This window comes from Coturnix japonica, chromosome 23 (assembly GCF_054131305.1).
Source record: "Coturnix japonica strain WE chromosome 23, WE-NBRP24, whole genome shotgun sequence".
Lineage (NCBI taxonomy): Eukaryota > Metazoa > Chordata > Aves > Galliformes > Phasianidae > Coturnix > Coturnix japonica.
Window position 1 is genome coordinate 836838 of NC_140685.1, and position 17756 is coordinate 854593.

Consider the following 17756-nt stretch of genomic DNA (forward strand, 5'->3'; position numbering starts at 1 on the left):
AGTCTTATCATCAGGAAGGCCTCATGAAGCAAGCTTTGAGACAACAAAAGAAAACCAGTTCTGTCTTTCACACCCTGTCTAGGTGGTAACTATACAGATGGTAACAAAGATGGTAACAAATGTACAGAGGTTCTAAGCGAGAGAGAAACTCACCAGTGGTGATGCCTTCGCTGAGGAAGCTGGGGCGGTCTTCACTGCAGAGCGATGTCCAAGAGATGCTGCCTCACAGAATCACAGAATTCTCAAGGTTGGAAAAGGGCTGCCAGCTTTTGTAGGAGAATAGCATGGGAGACAGTTGTGAAGGCTTTGCTGAAGTCCAAGTAGAGCACATCAACAGCCTTTCTTTCCTTCATCCATCAGATGGGTCACAGGATCGTAGAAGGAGATCAGATTGGTCAAGCAGGAGCTGCCCTTCACGAACCCATGCTGGCTAGGTCTGATCTCCTGCTCATCCCACACCTGCCGCATCTGTCATCTCCCTCAAGACAATTCGTTCCATTCCCTTCCCTGGCACCGAGGTCAGGCTAACAGGCCTGGAGTTGCCCGGATCCTCCTGACAACCTTGCTTGGAAATGGGAGTCACGTTGGCAAGCCTCCAGTCTTCTGGGACCTCACCCGGTAACAGGGAGCTCGGAAAGATAATGGAAAGCGGCTCGAGTGAGGGTCAGCCCTTAAATGAGGTCTCAGAGGAGGTGGAGTCGAGCTCCAGCCCTCCCGGGAGCACAGCTCCATTACTCTCACCTGTGCTCCCGCAGCTGACCCCACACTTGCCTCAGCTGATTAATCAGAGGTTCAGGCTGTGATTACCAATCTCCCATACAGCCCCTATGGGTCCCAATGTTTCCCTATGGATCTCTAGCTGTCCCTATAGGTCTCTATGGGGTTATTATGCCTCTAAATGGGTCCCTATGTGTCTCTATGTCTCTCTATGAGGTCCCAATGTGTCCCACTGTCCCCCTGTGGATCTCTATGTCCCCCTATGGGTCCCAGTGTCTCCCTATGGGTCACTATGTGTCCCTATGTGTCCCAGTGTCCCAACTATGGGTTGCTATGTGCCTCTATGGGGTCTCTATGGGGTCTCTTAAGGGTATCTCTGGGCCCAAATGTCTTCCTATGGGTATCTATATGTTTCAGTGTGGTCCCTATGTGCCTCTATGGGGTCTCTTATGGGTCTCAGCGGGGTCCCTATGTGTCTCTATGGGTCTCACTGTCCCCCACTGTAATCCATGGGGTCCCTATGTGTCCCAATGTTTCCCTGTGGGTCCCAGTGTCTCCCTATGGTGTGGAGAGTGTTTATGCAGAATGGCTTCGTGAGAAAGGGCATGATGAAACTCCATTAGTTAAATTGTAAAAGAAGGTACGTGACTGGAGGCAGCAGCTGAGGAGAAATCAGGATGTGAAAGACAGAATATGTAGCTAAAGATAGAATATGTAGCTAGAGGCAAGGACGGCCTAAGGGAAAAACAAGATGTGTAACTGTGAAGAAAAAGTAACTATAAGGCTAACCACAAAGGTCAGATGAAGTAATATGTAACCCACCAATCCTGAGCTTTACTTTTGCAATATGCATGAGCTTATTACTGACTGTATAAATAAGATGCTGTTACACCTAATAAACGAGATCTGTTGACCATTATATTATGAGACTCATCTCCCGCGGTTACTTCCAACAAATGGTGACCCTCGACGTGATACTTGCCAAGGGAAATAAAAGGGCTGCCACGAGCGTAGAACTGCGCTGGGTTCGGGTCCCGCAGCTAGACGGACGACAAAAAGAGCTGAACTCGGTGCTCTGCGTCTCGAGTGACCACGACAGGTGGGCTCAACCGATACGTGCTGGTGAAGCCTGGAGGTCTGCAACAACATCGACGAAAACATGGATAGGCAAGCAGCATATAATTTATTTACCGCTTTTCTTAGGCAGAGGCAATTTAAAGCTATAGACTTGCAAAAGGAACTCCCCAAGTTATTAGCGTATGGGTATGCTAAAGGGTTATTTCAGCATCCTCATTTAGTGCAGGATCTTGCTGAATGGCATAAATTTGGAGATGTAATTTTTCAGGGAATGATGGATGGGGAGAAAATGGCTAAAAAATGCGGGAAGTGGTGGCGTGTGGTTTATAATGATTTGCTGCAATCACCCACATGGAAGTGCTGGATCAGCCTGGGGGAGTGTGCCAGGATGGGGAGGGCTCCCATAGGGCCCAATGCAGCCCCCCGCCCTCACCTGTCACTAAAAATGTTATTATTATTAATAGTAATGGTAGCAATAATGAGGCGAGAAGAGCTGCAGCTGTGCCCGGGGAGGAATAAGAATTATAATGAATGGTCAGATTGCCCGGGGCCCCCTGCAGTGTCCACCGTAAAGTTGCCGCCGGCCGCCGAGCCTGCGTTGCCGGTGGCTGCGGAGCCGAGTGCCCCGTCTCCGTCTCCCAACACGTCCGTATCAGACGAACCGCCTGCATCGACCATGGCGCTACAGCCGGCCCCCTCGACCCCCCTTTGCAATGAGCCGCTCCCTGGGGCACAGAGTGACCTGGCGGAGGCCGTCGCGCGGGAGCGGGGGGGGGCTTGGGCTGCGCTGGCGCGGGCTTGTTTAGAGGCGGGAGACGGTGAGGGGTTGGAAGCGGTGCCACAGGCGGTGCTGCCGGGGGGGTATTCGCCTAATGCTGCAGGCGGGACACAGGCTGCTATCAGTGCTTTAGATTGGAGGTTGTTGTCACTATTGCGGTCTATGGTCAGTCAGTATGGAGTAAAAAGTGAGCCAGCGAGACAGATACTGGATTATATCTGGAGTACTCAGGTTTTGTTGCCATCTGATTGTCGGGCTATAGCTAGGTTGATTTTTTCGCAGCACGAACAACTGCTATTTAATGCTTATTGGGAAGAGATGGGCCAACAGAGCGTTGTGATAGTTAAGCAGCCCGGAGATCCCTTGTATAATGTCACCGTTGAAGAACTTTTAGGGGTGGGTCCTTTCATCCGGACGGAGGCCCAGGCTTTATTAGGACCAGTTAAATGTAGAGAGTCAATGTATCTGGCCAGGCAGGCTATGAACAAGATCAAGGCACCAGGTGGGCCGTCGTCTTATATGGGAATCCAGCAGGGAAGAAATGAGGATTTTGGAGTGTTTCTAGATAAGGTAGCTGGAGCCATAGAGAAGGCTGGAGTACCAGAGTACATGAGGGAAATAATGCTAAAACATTGTGCACTTCAGAATTGTAATGCTACAGCTCCTGGCATTCTAAGTACTTTGAGGAGTAACTGGACAATAGAGGAGGCGTTAGACAGATTATCGAGTGTGCCCACGGGGGCTCAGGCTTTCATAGTTGAGGCTATTAAAGAGCTAGGGGCAGGATTAAAGGCACAGGCTGAGGCTTCCCAGAATCAAGTGTTAGCAGCTCTTGCACCCTTACAAGCGTCTGCGGTAACCAGTGCAGGCCCAAGCACCTCTGTTAAATGTTTCCGGTGCGGCGTTAAGGGACATTTGCGACGGAATTGCCAAGCTGTCAGTGTGTGGTGCCAGAACTGCCGCTCGGACAACCACAACACCGTCACCTGCCGTCGCCGGTCGGGAAACCTCCAGCCCAGGGCAAGAAAGAACAGCGGCCGCGCTCCGACACAACCAGCCGTTCCCAGCCAGCGGCCGCCTGCCGCCCCCCCCACGTCGCTCGCCGCGTTGTCGGTCTCTACGGCCCCCCCGCCCTTCAGTCCGCCTACGTCGCTCGTCGCGCCCCCGCCCTCTGCTCCGCCCACGTCATTCTCTGCGCCTCGCCGTGCCGCCCCCCCCTCGTCATGCGCGGCTGCGTCTGTGCAGCCCGTGTGTAACGTGGTTAAAGACACGGACGGACCGAAACCAGGGGATCGTTGTGACCCTGGTCCAGTAGATCCAGAAAGAGAATCGGACGCATTTCCTCCTGATGATAATTTGAAGGAAGCAGGAATGACAGATTTCCCTACAGCGTACTGTGATGTCTTAGAGCAGTGCAGAAAAGAAGCAATATTAAGAGGTGATGCTGACACGTTGCACACCTTTCCTAATCAGGTCCCCCGTTGGGAATCCCTGCCTTATGAGGCAGTGAAGGAGCTAAGGGAGTCAGCGAGAACATACAGAATTCAGTCAGCCTTTACATACAATCTTTTGGTTGCAAACGGTGACAGTTACGCTATGACCCCTCACGACTGGAAAATTGTGTTAAGAATGATCCTCTCTGCTACGCAGTACACCGTGTTTACGACTGAATACCGGCTACATAATTTGACTGATACCTCTTTGCCTCAAATTGGGACAAATCCATGTGGCACAGCACCTCTTCAACTGTGTCAGACAAATGTCACTCACGTTCCTGAATTTGGCTGTCTAAAATATGCACATGTAACAATAGATACTCATTCTTCTTACGTATTTGCCACAGCACATACAGGTGAACGCAGTCATGACACCCGTAAACACTGGTTATCTGCTTATGCTGCTATGGGAATCCCACATACTACAAAAACAGATAATGGGCCTGCGTATACCTCTAAGGCCACTCGAACTTTCCTCCAAGAAGGGTGTGTTAAACATACTACAGCCATTGCTCATTCTCCCACTGGACAAGCTATCACTGAGCACATTTATCAAACATTGAAATCCATTCTTATTATTCTTAAACAAAAAAGGGGGAATATGGGAGACACACTACAAGAAATATTATGCAAGGTTTTGCTTGTTTTGCTTGTGCTGAATTTTTTGAAAATATTATGTAAGGTTTTGCTTGTTTTGCTTGTGCTGAAGTTTTTGAATCGTGTTCATAGAGATACAGCTTATGTGGATTGTCATTTTGAGGCTTCCACAGTGTTAAAGGAACAGCCTATGGTTAATGTTTGGAATATGGCCACAGGACTTTGGGACAGTCCCCTACCACTGACAACTTGGGGTCGTGAATATGCTCGTATTTCCACAGGGACTGGCCCTATGTGGGTTCCAGCATGATATGCTCAGTCTCATCTGAAGGCAGGAAATAGCATCCAGCCTTTATAGTAATTGTAATTGTGTGTTTCTTACTTAGTGGTATTGCTTTGTAACTTGCTGTGTTATAGATAATATTAGTAATAGTTTGACATAGTGTGTGATTTTCTGTTTTACCAATTCAGTCTCAAGATTTAGAGTTTAAGGCATTAGCTAGGATGTTGTGTGCTTCTTCTATTTTAGTAATAGATCAGATGTGTATTAAACAGGATTTGATTAAACAGGATTTTTCCGGTGAAAGGCTGCTGCCAGAAATACTGAGGAGGCCAAGACAAGGGTCCCGATCTCACAGAAACGGGAGGCAGCAACCAAGAAGACTGCAGAGACCCCGACTGAGGTCCTGCACATGCCTTATAGGAAGGCTGCTGCCAAAATGTCTGAGGAAACTCAGACTGAGCCCCCAACGCAAGATGCTGGTGTGCAGGTCTCTGGCTGTACTGAGTGCCAGAGCCTGGCCCTTGCAGTGCTGGGTGAGGGAGGCAGTGATTGTGTTCACTGCGACCAGGTGAACTACTTGCTCAGCCTTGTAGTTGACCTGAAGGAGGAAGTGGAGAGACTGAGGACTATAAAAGAGTGTGAGAGGGAGATTGACTGGTGGTGTCAGTCCCTCTCAGCCTCAAGTTCTCAGCACACAGTCGAGGCTCCTAATGGAGCATGTCAGCCCCTGCCACCTCACAAACAGGTGGTAAAGGGGAACCAGCCAGCTGGCAACACTGCAGCCGGCCCCCTGTCCTCTCTTCCCCCCAGCAGTAATTTGAGAAGGGAGGAGAAGTGGAAATGGGTACCTGCTCGACGGAAGGGGCATCCTCCATCACGACCATCCCCGGCTCCCCAGGTGCCTCTGCGAAACCGGTTTGAGGCCCTGGAACTTGAGGGGGGGACTAGTGAGAGTGTGGAAACAGGTGCACCCATGAGGTTGCCTCAGGTGAAGCGGTCACCCTGAAGCCTCAAGACTGCTTCTACACGTAAGGACAGAAGGGTGATAGTTGTAGGTGACTCCCTTCTGCAAGGAACAGAAGGCCCTATATGCCGGCCTGACCCTACCCGCAGAGAAGTGTGCTGCCTTCCTGGGGCACGGGTCAGGGACATTTCAAAGAAAATTTCTAGATTGATTCATCCTTCAGACTACTACCCACTTTTAATAATTCAGGCTGGCAGTGAGGAAGTTGGCAAGCAAAGCCTGAGGTCCATCAAGAAAGACTTCAGGGGAATGGGGCGAATACTTGAAGGAGCTGGGGTGCAGGTGATCTTTTCTTCTATGCCCGTGGTGTCAGGAAAAGATACAGGGAGGATCCAAAAAACCCATCTCTTAAACAGATGGCTTAAGAGCTGGTGTAGACACAAGAATTTCGGCTATTTTGACCATGGGGCAATCTACACTGCACCTGGAATGATGGCTGCTGATGCAAGCAGCCTGTCCCTGAGGGGTAAGAGGGTATTAGCTGAAGAATTAGCGGGACTCATTGATAGGTCTTTAAACTAGGAACGAAGGGGGAAGGGGGCAGAATAATGGCTACTGGGGTTGAACGGTGCATTCGAGGGATTGTACCAAACTCTGTGGGCAAAGATTGAGTGCAAAAGGAGGGAGTAGGGCAGGGGGATGCTGGGGATGCTGCTGTTCTAGCAGATCCTGGATCGCTTATGAAGGTGGTGAGACGAACAGCCCGGCTGAAGTGCCTTTATACTAATGCACGGAGCCTGAGTAACAAGCAGGAGGAACTGGAAACTGTGATGCACTCTGAAAATTATGACATTGTTGCTATCACAGAAACATGGTGGGATGACTCCCACAATTGGGATACTACCATCGATGGCTATAGGCTCTTTAGGAGAGATAGGCGAGGTAGGAAGGGTGGGGGAGTCGCCCTTTATGTCAGAGATTGGATAAACTGTGAGGAGCTCCCCATGAGAAACAGTCAAGAACAGGTTGAGAGCCTGTGGGTTAGGATTAGAGATGGGACTAATAAAGGTCAGCTGGTATTCGGGGTATACTACAGGCCACCTGATCAAGGGGAGGCTGCTGATGAGGCTTTCTTGCTCCAGATGCGTGAGGCGTCTGGCTCACGGGCTCTTGTCCTGGTGGGGGACTTCAACCATCCTGACATCTGTTGGGAAAACCACACGGCGAGCTGCAAGAGCTCCAGAAGGCTCTTGGAATCCATTGATGATAGCTTTCTGGTTCAGGTATTGGACAGACCGACCAGAGGTCAAGCGTTGCTGGACCTGCTGCTCACCAACGCTGAGGAGATCATCAAAGGCGTCAAGGTTGGAGGCTGCCTGGGCTCCAGCGATCATGCCCTGGTTGAGTTTGTGATCTCAAGCGACGTGGGCCTGGCAAAGAGCAGGACCAGGATGCTCAACTTTAGAAGAGCAGACTTCAAGCTACTCAATGGAATGCTGGCCAAGATCCCCTGGCGCGCTGCCCTCAAAGATAAGGACGTTGAGGAGAGCTGGCTACTGTTCAAGGATGCCCTCCTGGCAGCACAAGAGGTCTCCATTCCCCTGATTAAGAAAGTGGGCAGGAGAGGTAGAAAACCGGCATGGCTCAGCAAGGACCTGCTAAGAGAACTGAGGGTGAAGAAAGGGGTGTACAAGCTCTGGAAACAAGGCTGTGTCACCCGGGAAGAATACAGGGATGCCGTCCGAACTTGCAGATGTGGGATCAGGAAAGCCAAGGCGCAGGCAGAACTGAACTTGGCAAGGGATGTGAAAAACAATAAGAAAACCTTCTACAGGTACATTGGCCAGAAGAGACAGGCCAAAATGGGCGTACCTACTCTGGTAAATTTAAAAGGAGAAATGGCTTCAACAGATGAAGAGAAAGCTGAGGTGCTGAATGAGTTCTTCACCTCGGTCTTCACTGGTGGCCAGGATTCTAGTCTTTTTCACGTCCCTAAGTCTTGCACCCCCATACCTCCATGTGGGGACCAAGGAGGTAAATCCCTCCCCACTGTAAGGGTAGAGCAAGTCCGAGAGTGCCTCCTTAGACTGAATGAGTATAAGTCTATGGGGCCAGATGGCGTGCATCCCAGGGTCCTGAAGGAGCTGGCTGAGGTGGTTGCTGAGCCGCTCTCCATCATATTTGAGAAGTCGTGGCTGTCAGGTGAGGTCCCGGATGATTGGAGGAAGGGTCACGTCACTCCCATTTACAAGAAGGGGAGCAGGGACAACCCGGGTAACTACAGGCCGGTGAGTCTCACCTCTGTGCCTGGGAAGATTATGGAACAGATCCTCCTGGACAACATGCTTGATCGCATAAAGAACAAGCATGTGATCCGAGACAGCCAGCATGGCTTCACCAGGGGAAGGTCATGCTTAACTAATCTTGTGGCCTTCTATGATGGAGTGATGGTGTTGGTGGATGAAGGGAAGGCAACCGATGTCATTTACCTGGACCTGAGCAAGGCCTTTGACATGGTCCCCCATCACATCCTCATCTCCAAATTGGAGGGAGGTGGATTTGATGGGTGGACAACTAGATGGATAAGCAATTGGTTGAAAGGCCGCAGACACAGGGTGGTGGTCAATGGCTCTATGTCCAGGTGGAGGCCGGTAACGAGCAGCGTCCCTCAAGGGTCTGTCTTGGGACTGGTGCTCTTTAACATCTTTATTAATGACATCGATGAGGGAATGGAGTGCACCCTCAGCAAGTTTGCTGATGACACCAAGCTGAGTGGTGCAGTCGATACGGTGGAGGGAACAGATGCCATTCAGAGGGACCTTGACAGGCTGGAAAGCTGGGCTCAGGTGAACCTAATGAGGTTCAACACGGCAAAGTGCAAGGTTTTGCACTTGGGCCGGAAGAACCCCAGGCACCTGTACAGGCTGGGAGGAGTTGTCCTTGAGAGCAGCTCGGCTGAAAAAGACCTAGGGGTCCTGATAGATGAGAAACTTAACATGAGCCAGCAGTGCGCTCTGGCAGCCCGGAAAGCAAATGGGATCCTGGGCTCCATCAGGAGAGGGGTGGTCAGCAGGGATAGGGAGGTGATCGTCCCTCTCTACTCTGCTCTTGTGAGGCCCCATCTGGAGTACTGTGTCCAGGTGTGGAGCCCTCAGTACAAAAAAGATATGGAGATTTTGGAAAGGGTCCAGAGGAGGGCCACAAAGATGATCAGGGGGCTGGAGCACCTCCCCTATGAGGACAGGCTGAGGGAGTTGGGTTTGTTCAGCCTGGAGAAGAGAAGGTTGCGGGGTGACCTCATTGCAGCCTTTCAGTACCTGAAGGGAACTTACTCCCAGGAGGGGAGTAAACTCTTCGAAAGGGCTGATAATAGCAGGACTAGGGGAAATGGTTTTAAGTTGAAGGAGGGAAGATTTAGGTTGGATGTTAGGGGAAAGTTCTTTACTAGAAGGGTGGTTAGGTCCTGGAACAGGCTGCCCAGTGAGGTTGTGGATGCCCCGTCCTTGGAGGTGTTCAAGACCAGGTTGGACAGGGCCCTGGGCAACCTGATCTAGTAAATGTGTATGTTTGGTGGCCCTGCTAGGCAGGGGGGTTGGAACTACATGATCCTTGAGGTCCCTTCCAACCCGGGTAATTCTGTGATTCTGTGATTCTGTGATGTAATCAATGCTAGAATCTACCAGAATAGCTCTTTCAATGTTTTAGTACTGTTTGGTTATGATGTTATTAGCCTATTAATTAGCTTTTCTTAATTTGCAAAGACAAAACCTGGAAAGGAATCCCAGTCAAAGAGAAGACCCTGTATCATAGAATAGATACCTCTCTTACATCCAACTAATTGGGATTTTTAAAATATAACCATGCATCATTTTAGACAAAAGTGCATGCTAATAGAACTAAATTTGATAGTTTATTCTGTTTTCCAAGCAGGTGTTCCACTTGGGCTCTGTATCACACACTGGCCATGCGGATATGGTGTACAACTGGAAGAAATCCTTCAGACCCTGAATGCAGGAGAGAATCTGTGATGGGTGAGAGAGGAAATGTGCACCTTGAAGCAGGGGACGGCCTGCTGGCACTACCTGTCGCATCCACCACCAACATGGCTTGCTGTTTCTTAAGGGTCAGTAAGTATTAATGCCCCTAGTGATACTCTAGTACATTTGTCCTCTAAAATTGGTTCTATTTGACATGCTATTCCATTAAACTGTGCGATCATTAATCAATTATTAGCCCAGATAACTCAGTTGGTAGAGCATGGTTATGAGCATCCTAAAAGCATTTATTGCACAAATTTTAGTGGTCATTAAAAATCAATGTATCAGAGTATATGAAAATTGAAGAATTTTCCAAATCAGTTACAGATTAACACAATGGGACCCTCACGGATTTATTTTCAGGTTGCAGAAACTTAGGTTGCAGTACAAACATATTTGTTCTTTTTAGTGGGTTTAACAGTAATGTTGTTATGTTGTATTTGACTTGTCTCTTTTTTCACTTTTAGAGTATTGTCAATCGAGGCTTTGATTGAGTTATAATACTTATGTTATTAATTTAAGTAGTGTTGTTACTCTATAGGCAGTATCTTGAAATTGTTGTAATACAAGAAGAATTCTACGGAGCAGCAGCCATGGATTGAGATGAGGAGTTCAAAGAGCAGCTACGGAGCAGGATAAAACTACATGAGAACTGATTGAACAAATGAACTCAACTGCTTGTTAAATATGATTAATCAGTCGTTAAATCAAACCCCTTTTCAGCCAGAAAGAAAACAGGGGAAATGTAGAGAGTGTTTTTTACAGCTAGTTAGCTGAGAAGGGTCGTAAACACGGTGCAGTTTATCAAGCAGCCATACCACCTGCAAGGACAGCGAGAACAACAAGATGCCCAGGGATGGTGAGGAACTAGCCATGGTTCTGGGAACTCAGCAAGGGAGTAGCTTTCAGTTGATAACAACAAGCTGTTAAGATACTCAGGGATGGTATGTAATTGGGAACCAATGATGAGCTCCACTTTTGCAATATGTATGAGCTAATTATCCGTATTATAAAGGTACATGCAGCCAAGGAATAAACGAGAATAGCTGATCATATGTCAATGACAGGTGTGGTCGTTTGCTTTTCTCCCGCCGTTCTGCAACAGTGGTGTCTCTGGTGGTCGGTACGGGGGCCCATATTGTTTAATATTTTTATTGTTGACCTAGATGAGGAGATTGAGTGTACCCTCAGTAAGTTTGCAGATGACACCCAGTTGGAGGTGGTCTCAATCTGCCGGAGGGTAGGGAGGCCTTTCAGAGGGGTCTAGATAAGCTGGATCACTGGGCTGAGGTGAATGGGATGAGGTTCAACAAGGCCAAGTGCTGGGTCTGTCACTTTGGCCACAATAACCCCATGCAGCGCTATAGGCTTGGAGCAGAGTAGCTGGATGGCTGTGAAGAGGAAAGGGACCTGGGGGTGTTGGTCGATGCTCAACTGAACATGAGCTGACAGTGTGCCCAGGTGGCCAAGAAGGCCAACAGCATCCTGGCCTGTATAAGAAATATTGTGGCCAGCAGGAGCAGAGAGGTGATCATCCCTCTGTCCTCAGCACTGGTCAGGCCACATCTTGAGTACTGTGTTCAGTTTTGGGCTCCTCACTACAAGAAAGACATTGATGCCCTGGAGCGTGTTCAGAGAAGGGCAACAAAACTGGTGAGGGGTCTGGAGCACAAGTCTTATAAGGAGAGGCAGAGGGAGCTGGAATTGTTCAGTCTGGAGAAGAGGAGGCTCAAGGGGAGACCTCATTGCATTCTACAACTTCCTGAAGGGAGGTTATGATAGGACGGGCCAGGCAACAAACAGGACAAGAGGAAATGGCCACAAGTTGTATCAGATGAGGTTTAGACTGGACATAAGAAGGAACTTTTTCTCTCAGAGAGCGGTCAGGCACTGGAATGGCTGCCCAGGGAGGTGGTGGAGTTGCCATCCTGGCAGTGTTCGAGAGACATCTGGATAGGGACAAAGGAGATATGGTTTAGTGGTTTTCTGTAGGTATGATAAAGGGTGGTTGGACGGACTAGATGACGGTGTAGATTCTTTCCAACCTTGTGATTCTATGATTCTATTAATCTCAGCAGAAATAGTTGTGCTAAGAGTGTGAGATTAAGGAAACATCCCTATCAGGACAAAAGTCTTAGTATGGCAGGTTTAGTTATGGCACGCTGACTAGAAGAAGAGAAATGATTATTACCTTGAACTTTTGTCTTTCTGTCTCTCTCATCATGTAAATCTGAGGATGACCAAAGCCTGTTGCCCTGAGCTTTGCTGAAACCATCAAAATGGTTGCTCAGAGGTATTGCACCTGCACATAGCATAGGAGAACTCTGTAACCTAAGTGCCAAGGAAAAATGAAAGGGGAACTGTCAACATTCACTACCTCCTGTAAAGTGATGGTCATTGGCAAATGTGGGAGTATTGCCCATTGGACAACAGCCATGGTGCTTAAAGCCAAAGCCACAGACAGACGGGCTGAAAAAGGCCCTGGAGACTAAAGGCACAGCTTGAAAAGCTTGAAACAGTCCAGGGCCTTGAAGCCATGGCCACAGTTGAGAGAGGCCGGCACCAGCCTGAGAGCCTGAAGATGCAGACACAGCTGGGGAGGCCAGCACTGCCCTGGGACTTAAAGCCACAGTCTGAGAGGCTGATATCAGCCCTGGGGCTTAAAACCCCAACCAGAGATGGCTGCACTGGCCTTGGGTTTTGTTTCCTACAGGTTCCTCTGGAACTCCATTGACCACTATGAGGCCATATTGGCCTTTACTGGTTTTTATTGGGCTGCACTAGACTCAGCTTCACTTCTCTGTTATTTTACTTAAAAACACCCCACTGGATGACCCTGGCATTGGTTTCCTACCATTTGGATCTAGAAGGAGTCCATTCCCTTCGCCTATGATGAAAGCACAGCAGTGATGCAGACACTCGCTGAGGTCACAACCGTTGCCGGGTGGGAGCATTTGTACCACAGGTGGTGAGCAGAGCTGGTGCTCTGGTGAGTGTCTGCACGCAGACTGAGCTCTGGGCCCTCCTTGGAGCTGATCACCCTGTGAGAGCCCATCTGAAGCAGCACTGCGGCGTGTGCGTGATCTGGGCACAGCTTGGGCTGAGCAGGCCCAGCAGGTGAGCTGGGTTTGGTGCTGGGTGGTTGCCAGGAGGTGTCTCAGCAGAAAAGCTGTGCTGGGGAGGAGTTCCCAGCTCCAGCGGTGCCCCTCAGCATGGCTGTTTGCAGGGAAATGGGTTCTTGTGGAAATTCCATCCCATCTTACGGTGAGGATGATGAAATGTCATTCCTGCCCTGGAAAACTGCTGCCAGGTTCCCAGCTTCATGTCAGACATGACAAACGCGACCTTCACCAAGAGCAAATTGTGCTGCACTGCCCCGCAGATGGCTGGGTGCATAAGAAAGCTGGGAAAATGCTTCTTCCTGACAGTTTTTCACTTGTTGCAACTTTCTGCAAGGTTCCTGTCCAAAAGGAGATTTCGGGGTTCGAGGCAGTCTTAGGAAGAGTGAAGCCAGCTCTTTCCAAGAGCGGGGCACGTTCCTGTGGAGAGAGCCCTGGGAGCTTCAGCTTCCTCTGAGACTTCACCAGCCATGTCTCAGCCAGGAGATGACTGCTATTCCTATTTCTGCTCTGTGAGTGGAAAGGTATGGCTGGGTTTCTTTGCTTGGTTCTTCTTCCTTTGTCTCATTTTTAAGGGAAGGGACGGAGCGGGTGGAGCCCTACTGGTCCTTTGTGCCCTCAATAAATGGTCGGGTTCTGTGCTCACTGCTGACAGCCTGGGCTAATGGCAGGAATGTGGCTCAGGCTGTTTTCCCTTAGTGATAAATAGTGTCTCAGCACTCTGATATCCCATCTCTGGCACCATCTGGAACCTCTCTGCAAACCGTGGCTGCACGTTCCCTCCCATGTTTCTTCCTTTCTCTCTTCAGAAGCAGCCAGCAGGCTGCCAAGGATCCAGCGTCGCCTTTCAGCTCACAGAGGGACTCGATGGGGATGGCCTGTCCTTACTGCCAGGCAAAAGTGAGTGTCCTCAGCCCTCTGTCATGAAGTGTGGAGATATTTGACTGTTACTTCTGGGCGGGGGCAGTGCTGCAGGGAATGTCAAGAAACCTTAAGATTTGCAGGAAGGCGCAGCGAGAAGTGATCAAACAGATTGTGTTTGGGCTGTCAAAGTAGCATCCTTCTGTTCTCTGGGGGAGCATGGGCTTACTGGACAGTATTTCAGCTTCTCGCTGGTATCTGTGAAATCAACACCTGATCTGTTGTTGTAGGGACGGAGACCGCAAATCCATGGAACGGTGCGGAACAAGAGGGGAAACGGAAAGCCTCCATGGGTAAGAAGCTCTTGTGAGCTGTGGTGTGGGTACCTGCCTCTAAATAGGGCTGCATGAAGGGCAGTGTGTGTGATGGAAAAGAGAAGAAAGGACTCTGCAGATCTCTGCTGACTGCAGAAAGGGCACAATGTTGTGGCAGCAGAAAGGCAAACTGAAGAAACTGCTGTTGAAGACCAGAAGCTTGTTGTTGGCTGTGCTCAAATCTTCCTCCATTGAGATGCTCTTCATGTCTTTCTTGTCTCCTTCGTGTCAGAAGCTGATGCAAGCAGCATTCTATCAAAGCGCAGCCTTGCCGAAAGCCAGGGGAGGAGCACAGAGTGTGGCCCAGCACCCAAGAGAGGCACAGACACACAGTGGACGTCTGGCTTTGGTGCACTGTCTTTCTACTTTGGCTTTCTGTCCATTCTTTCCTGGAACTGTTCTCATTGTCTGTTCCTGGGGTCTTAATCCCTGGGCTTGACACTTAACTTTGCCGTCCTGATCTGTAATGGGAACACAACGTCCACCAGAGATCCCTTGGTACGGGATGAACATGGTACTGGAGAGCTGGCATTGAACCTTGGGCATTTTCTTGCTTTTCCCAGCAGTGGCGACCAGCTCGGATGTGCCGGAGGACATCACGGGCATTCAGGGTTTGCTCTCTTGGATCAGTGGTGAGTTTGGGGGCTGCACAGCCCACAGGTGTGTGTTTGCACAGAGTGTGTGTGGGAAGTCCCCAAAACGGTGATCATCTTGCATTTTCAGATGTGTCAAGAGCTGCTGAGGTGCCTCACAAGAAGCCGAGAAGCCCTGCCCCAGGATGCTTCATCGCTGAGCTCCCTGACAACCCCTGGGAAAGCACAGAGCTCAGCATGGAGGCACAGGCTGCCAGCGGGACCCACAGCGACCCCTTCTGGGGGCTTCCACCATCCCCTGGGTTCCTGTCTGAGCTGCAGTATGAGATGACACGGCTGTGCCCTGTCGTGCCACCAGCGAGTGCCCGGCTCAGTCCGCTGCCAACCACGCTGGCTGTCACCACACCTCCCTCAGCCCAACCCGCACAGCTCATTGAGGAGGTGCAGCCAAAGCAGCCCCAGGTTCTTCATGCTCCCTTTCCACCGTCACTGGGCTCTACTATCTGCCGGGTGGCAGATAAGAAAAAGAGGGGCAGCACCAAGCGGGCCAAGCGCCCTGCGCCTGCTGACATGGCCCAGAAAGGGGAGAGTTCCCAGCAGGAGCAGCCCACCAGCAGCGCTCCAGCCAAGAAAAGGAAGCTGCTGCCAAGCAAGGAAGGAAAAGAAAGAAAAGGCTGCAAACGCCCACATCAAGTGAAGCAGCCTGGGGCCAACACAGGAGCCAGCAGCAGCGGGCAAAAGGGCACTGCCAGCGAGCTGCACGTGCACCTGTGTGAATCCATCCAGGCCGTGCACCCGCTGGGGCAGAGAGTGACTGTGGTGGGGCCGGTGCGCCAGCCACTCTCTGTGCAGCCCCAACCCACACCCAGCGCCAGCCCTGCTGCCCTCCAGCCCCAAGGCAGAGGCTCAGCCAAGGCAGTGCCGGCACCTCCAGGCAGCACGGCGCGGAAGGAGAACGCTGCCAAGAAGACACCATGGAGGAGCTCAGTGCTGTGCAGGGACCCACTGCCACAGCTGCACCAGCAGCAGCCTCGGCCACAGCGCCCCATGGACTTTGTGCCCTGCGTGGGGCCCCGGGCAGGTGGCCGTGCGCTACCCAGAGTGCTGGAGGAATCGCTGCCCATCACAGCCGAGCAGCGGCTTGAGCGGGAGCGCATGAAGAGGCTGGCCCAGGAGGAGCGGCAGCGGGCGGCCCAGCAGATGAAGATCGGCCCCGTGCAGTTCCTGGTGCAGCGGGAGATAGAAATGGCCATAGCTGACATGTACGGCTACCTGTAACCCTGAGCTCCTCGCCGGCCCTGCAGCACCAGGCAGCAGCGGCAGCATTCCAGGGGCACCAGCAGCAGCCCCATCCCTCCCCTGCAGAACAGAGCCATCCTCCAAAGTCATCATTGCAGTGGGATGGGACACTGTCTGGACACTCAGTTGTTGTGGGATGGCAATTTTAGGAATATTGTTGTTTCTGTTACTCATTGTTTTCTATGATTTGTCATTAAATGCTTTGTGTTTCCTTTGACGTATCCCTCTGCCTGCATTCATTTGTGCCGTGTCACAGCCCCCCAGCTCCCATGGAGGGGAGAAGCAGGGGCAGCCGGGCCTGCTGTGCGATGTACAGACAGCCATAAAGATACCTCACATGGCATCGTGGCTCCTCTGCCTCGTTTGAGGCCAGGCAGTTTTGTCCTGGACACCCAGAGCAGCATTTGCTGGCTGGTGGCCAGCCACGAGTGGTGTCCCCCAGGGCTCAGCTCCTATTGAACACCTTGATCAGGGCATTGAGTGCGCCCTCCGTAAGTTCACAGACAGCACCGAGCTGGGAGGGAGTGCTGATCTGCTGGAGGGGAGAAAGGCGCTGCAGATGCAGCTGGAGAGATTGATTGCATTGATTCTACGGTTGGGCTGCAGTTGGATATCAGGACCTTGAAGCTCTTTTCCAACCTGAGCCATTCTAGGATTCCGTGATCCCATATGCATCCCAAGTCCATCCCATATGCACAGCCCACCCCATATATATCCCAGTTCCCGATATCCCATCCCATATCCATCACATATCCATATCCCCACATCCCAATCCCAAATCTCACATCCCACATCCAACGCCCCAATCCCGCATTTCAGTCCCACGTCCTAAATCCCACATCCCAATCCCTATTCCAAATCTCGCTCCCAACCCCTCATCCCAAACCCATCTCCCACCCGTCAATCCCAATCTCTCATCCCTAATCCCGATCCCAATCCTGATCCCACATCCCATCCCCTGTAACGACAGAACGCACCCGGAGCCCCTCCCACACAGCCGCTCCGCCCCGCCCCCGGCCTCTCATTGGCTATCGGCAGTTCCAGCCTGATCGTACTTGGTAAGCGGCAGTTGCAGCCCACCCCAGATTGGCTGAAGCGGCCCGCCATCCCCTCCGGCGTGGGATGCGGGGATTTGGGGCAGCTGAAGGACTCGGGGCCCCCACTGCTGCAGCGCTGCTGCCCGCATCCGGGCCGTGCCCCCCCCGAGGCGTCCAGCGCTGCTCCCGGTGCCTCCCGGGGCTGAGGTGGTCGGTGGCGTAGGGGGCAGTAGGTTAATGTGGGGCTGTGGGAGTTGCGGGGGCTGTAGGTTAATGTGGAGCTATGGGTGGGGGGATGGGGGGAGAATAGGGTGATATGGGGCTGCTGGGGGCAGTGGGATGGATGTAGGAGTGGATCTTGGGGTATATGGGGTTGTAGTGGGCTGTGGGGGGCTGCCAAGGGACTTGAGGATATGGGCAGGTGTGAGGGGAATATGGGGGCTGTCAGGGGGCTTTAGTGGGGATATAGGGATGTAGGTAGCTGATGTGGGAATATAGAGGGATGTGGGGGTATGGGAGATCTA

The 17756-nt window shown here is 51.3% G+C and overlaps 1 protein-coding gene across 7 annotated transcripts; it reads left to right on the forward strand.

Moving 5' to 3' along the window:
- Positions 1–1482: 1482 nt before the first annotated feature.
- Positions 1483–16412, forward strand: LOC146757296 (uncharacterized). Of its 7 annotated transcripts, none has more exons than XM_085522662.1 (7): positions 1483–1816; positions 9843–10035; positions 10491–13592; positions 13878–13968; positions 14220–14282; positions 14867–14935; positions 15027–16412. In XM_085522662.1, exons 3-7 carry the CDS (start codon positions 13539–13541, stop codon positions 16172–16174), a joined length of 1425 nt encoding a protein of 474 aa, XP_085378788.1. In that variant the 5' UTR covers positions 1483–1816; positions 9843–10035; positions 10491–13538; the 3' UTR covers positions 16175–16412. The 7 variants fall into 7 exon arrangements, with proteins under 7 accessions (XP_085378788.1, XP_085378787.1, XP_085378786.1 ...); XM_085522661.1 differs by having other exon boundaries at positions 1748–1884; positions 9843–13066; positions 13406–13592; XM_085522660.1 differs by having other exon boundaries at positions 1748–1884.
- Positions 16413–17756: the final 1344 nt, after the last annotated feature.

Coding starts and splice junctions, on each gene's coding strand:
- LOC146757296 (XM_085522662.1), top strand. CDS start 13,539: ATGTCTCAGCCAGGAGATGACTGCTATTCCTATTTCTGCTCTGTGAGT. Junction 13,593..13,877: donor TCTGCTCTGTGAGTGGAAAG/GTATGGCTGGGT, acceptor TTCTCTCTTCAG/AAGCAGCCAGCAGGCTGCCA. Junction 13,969..14,219: donor GTCCTTACTGCCAGGCAAAA/GTGAGTGTCCTC, acceptor CTGTTGTTGTAG/GGACGGAGACCGCAAATCCA.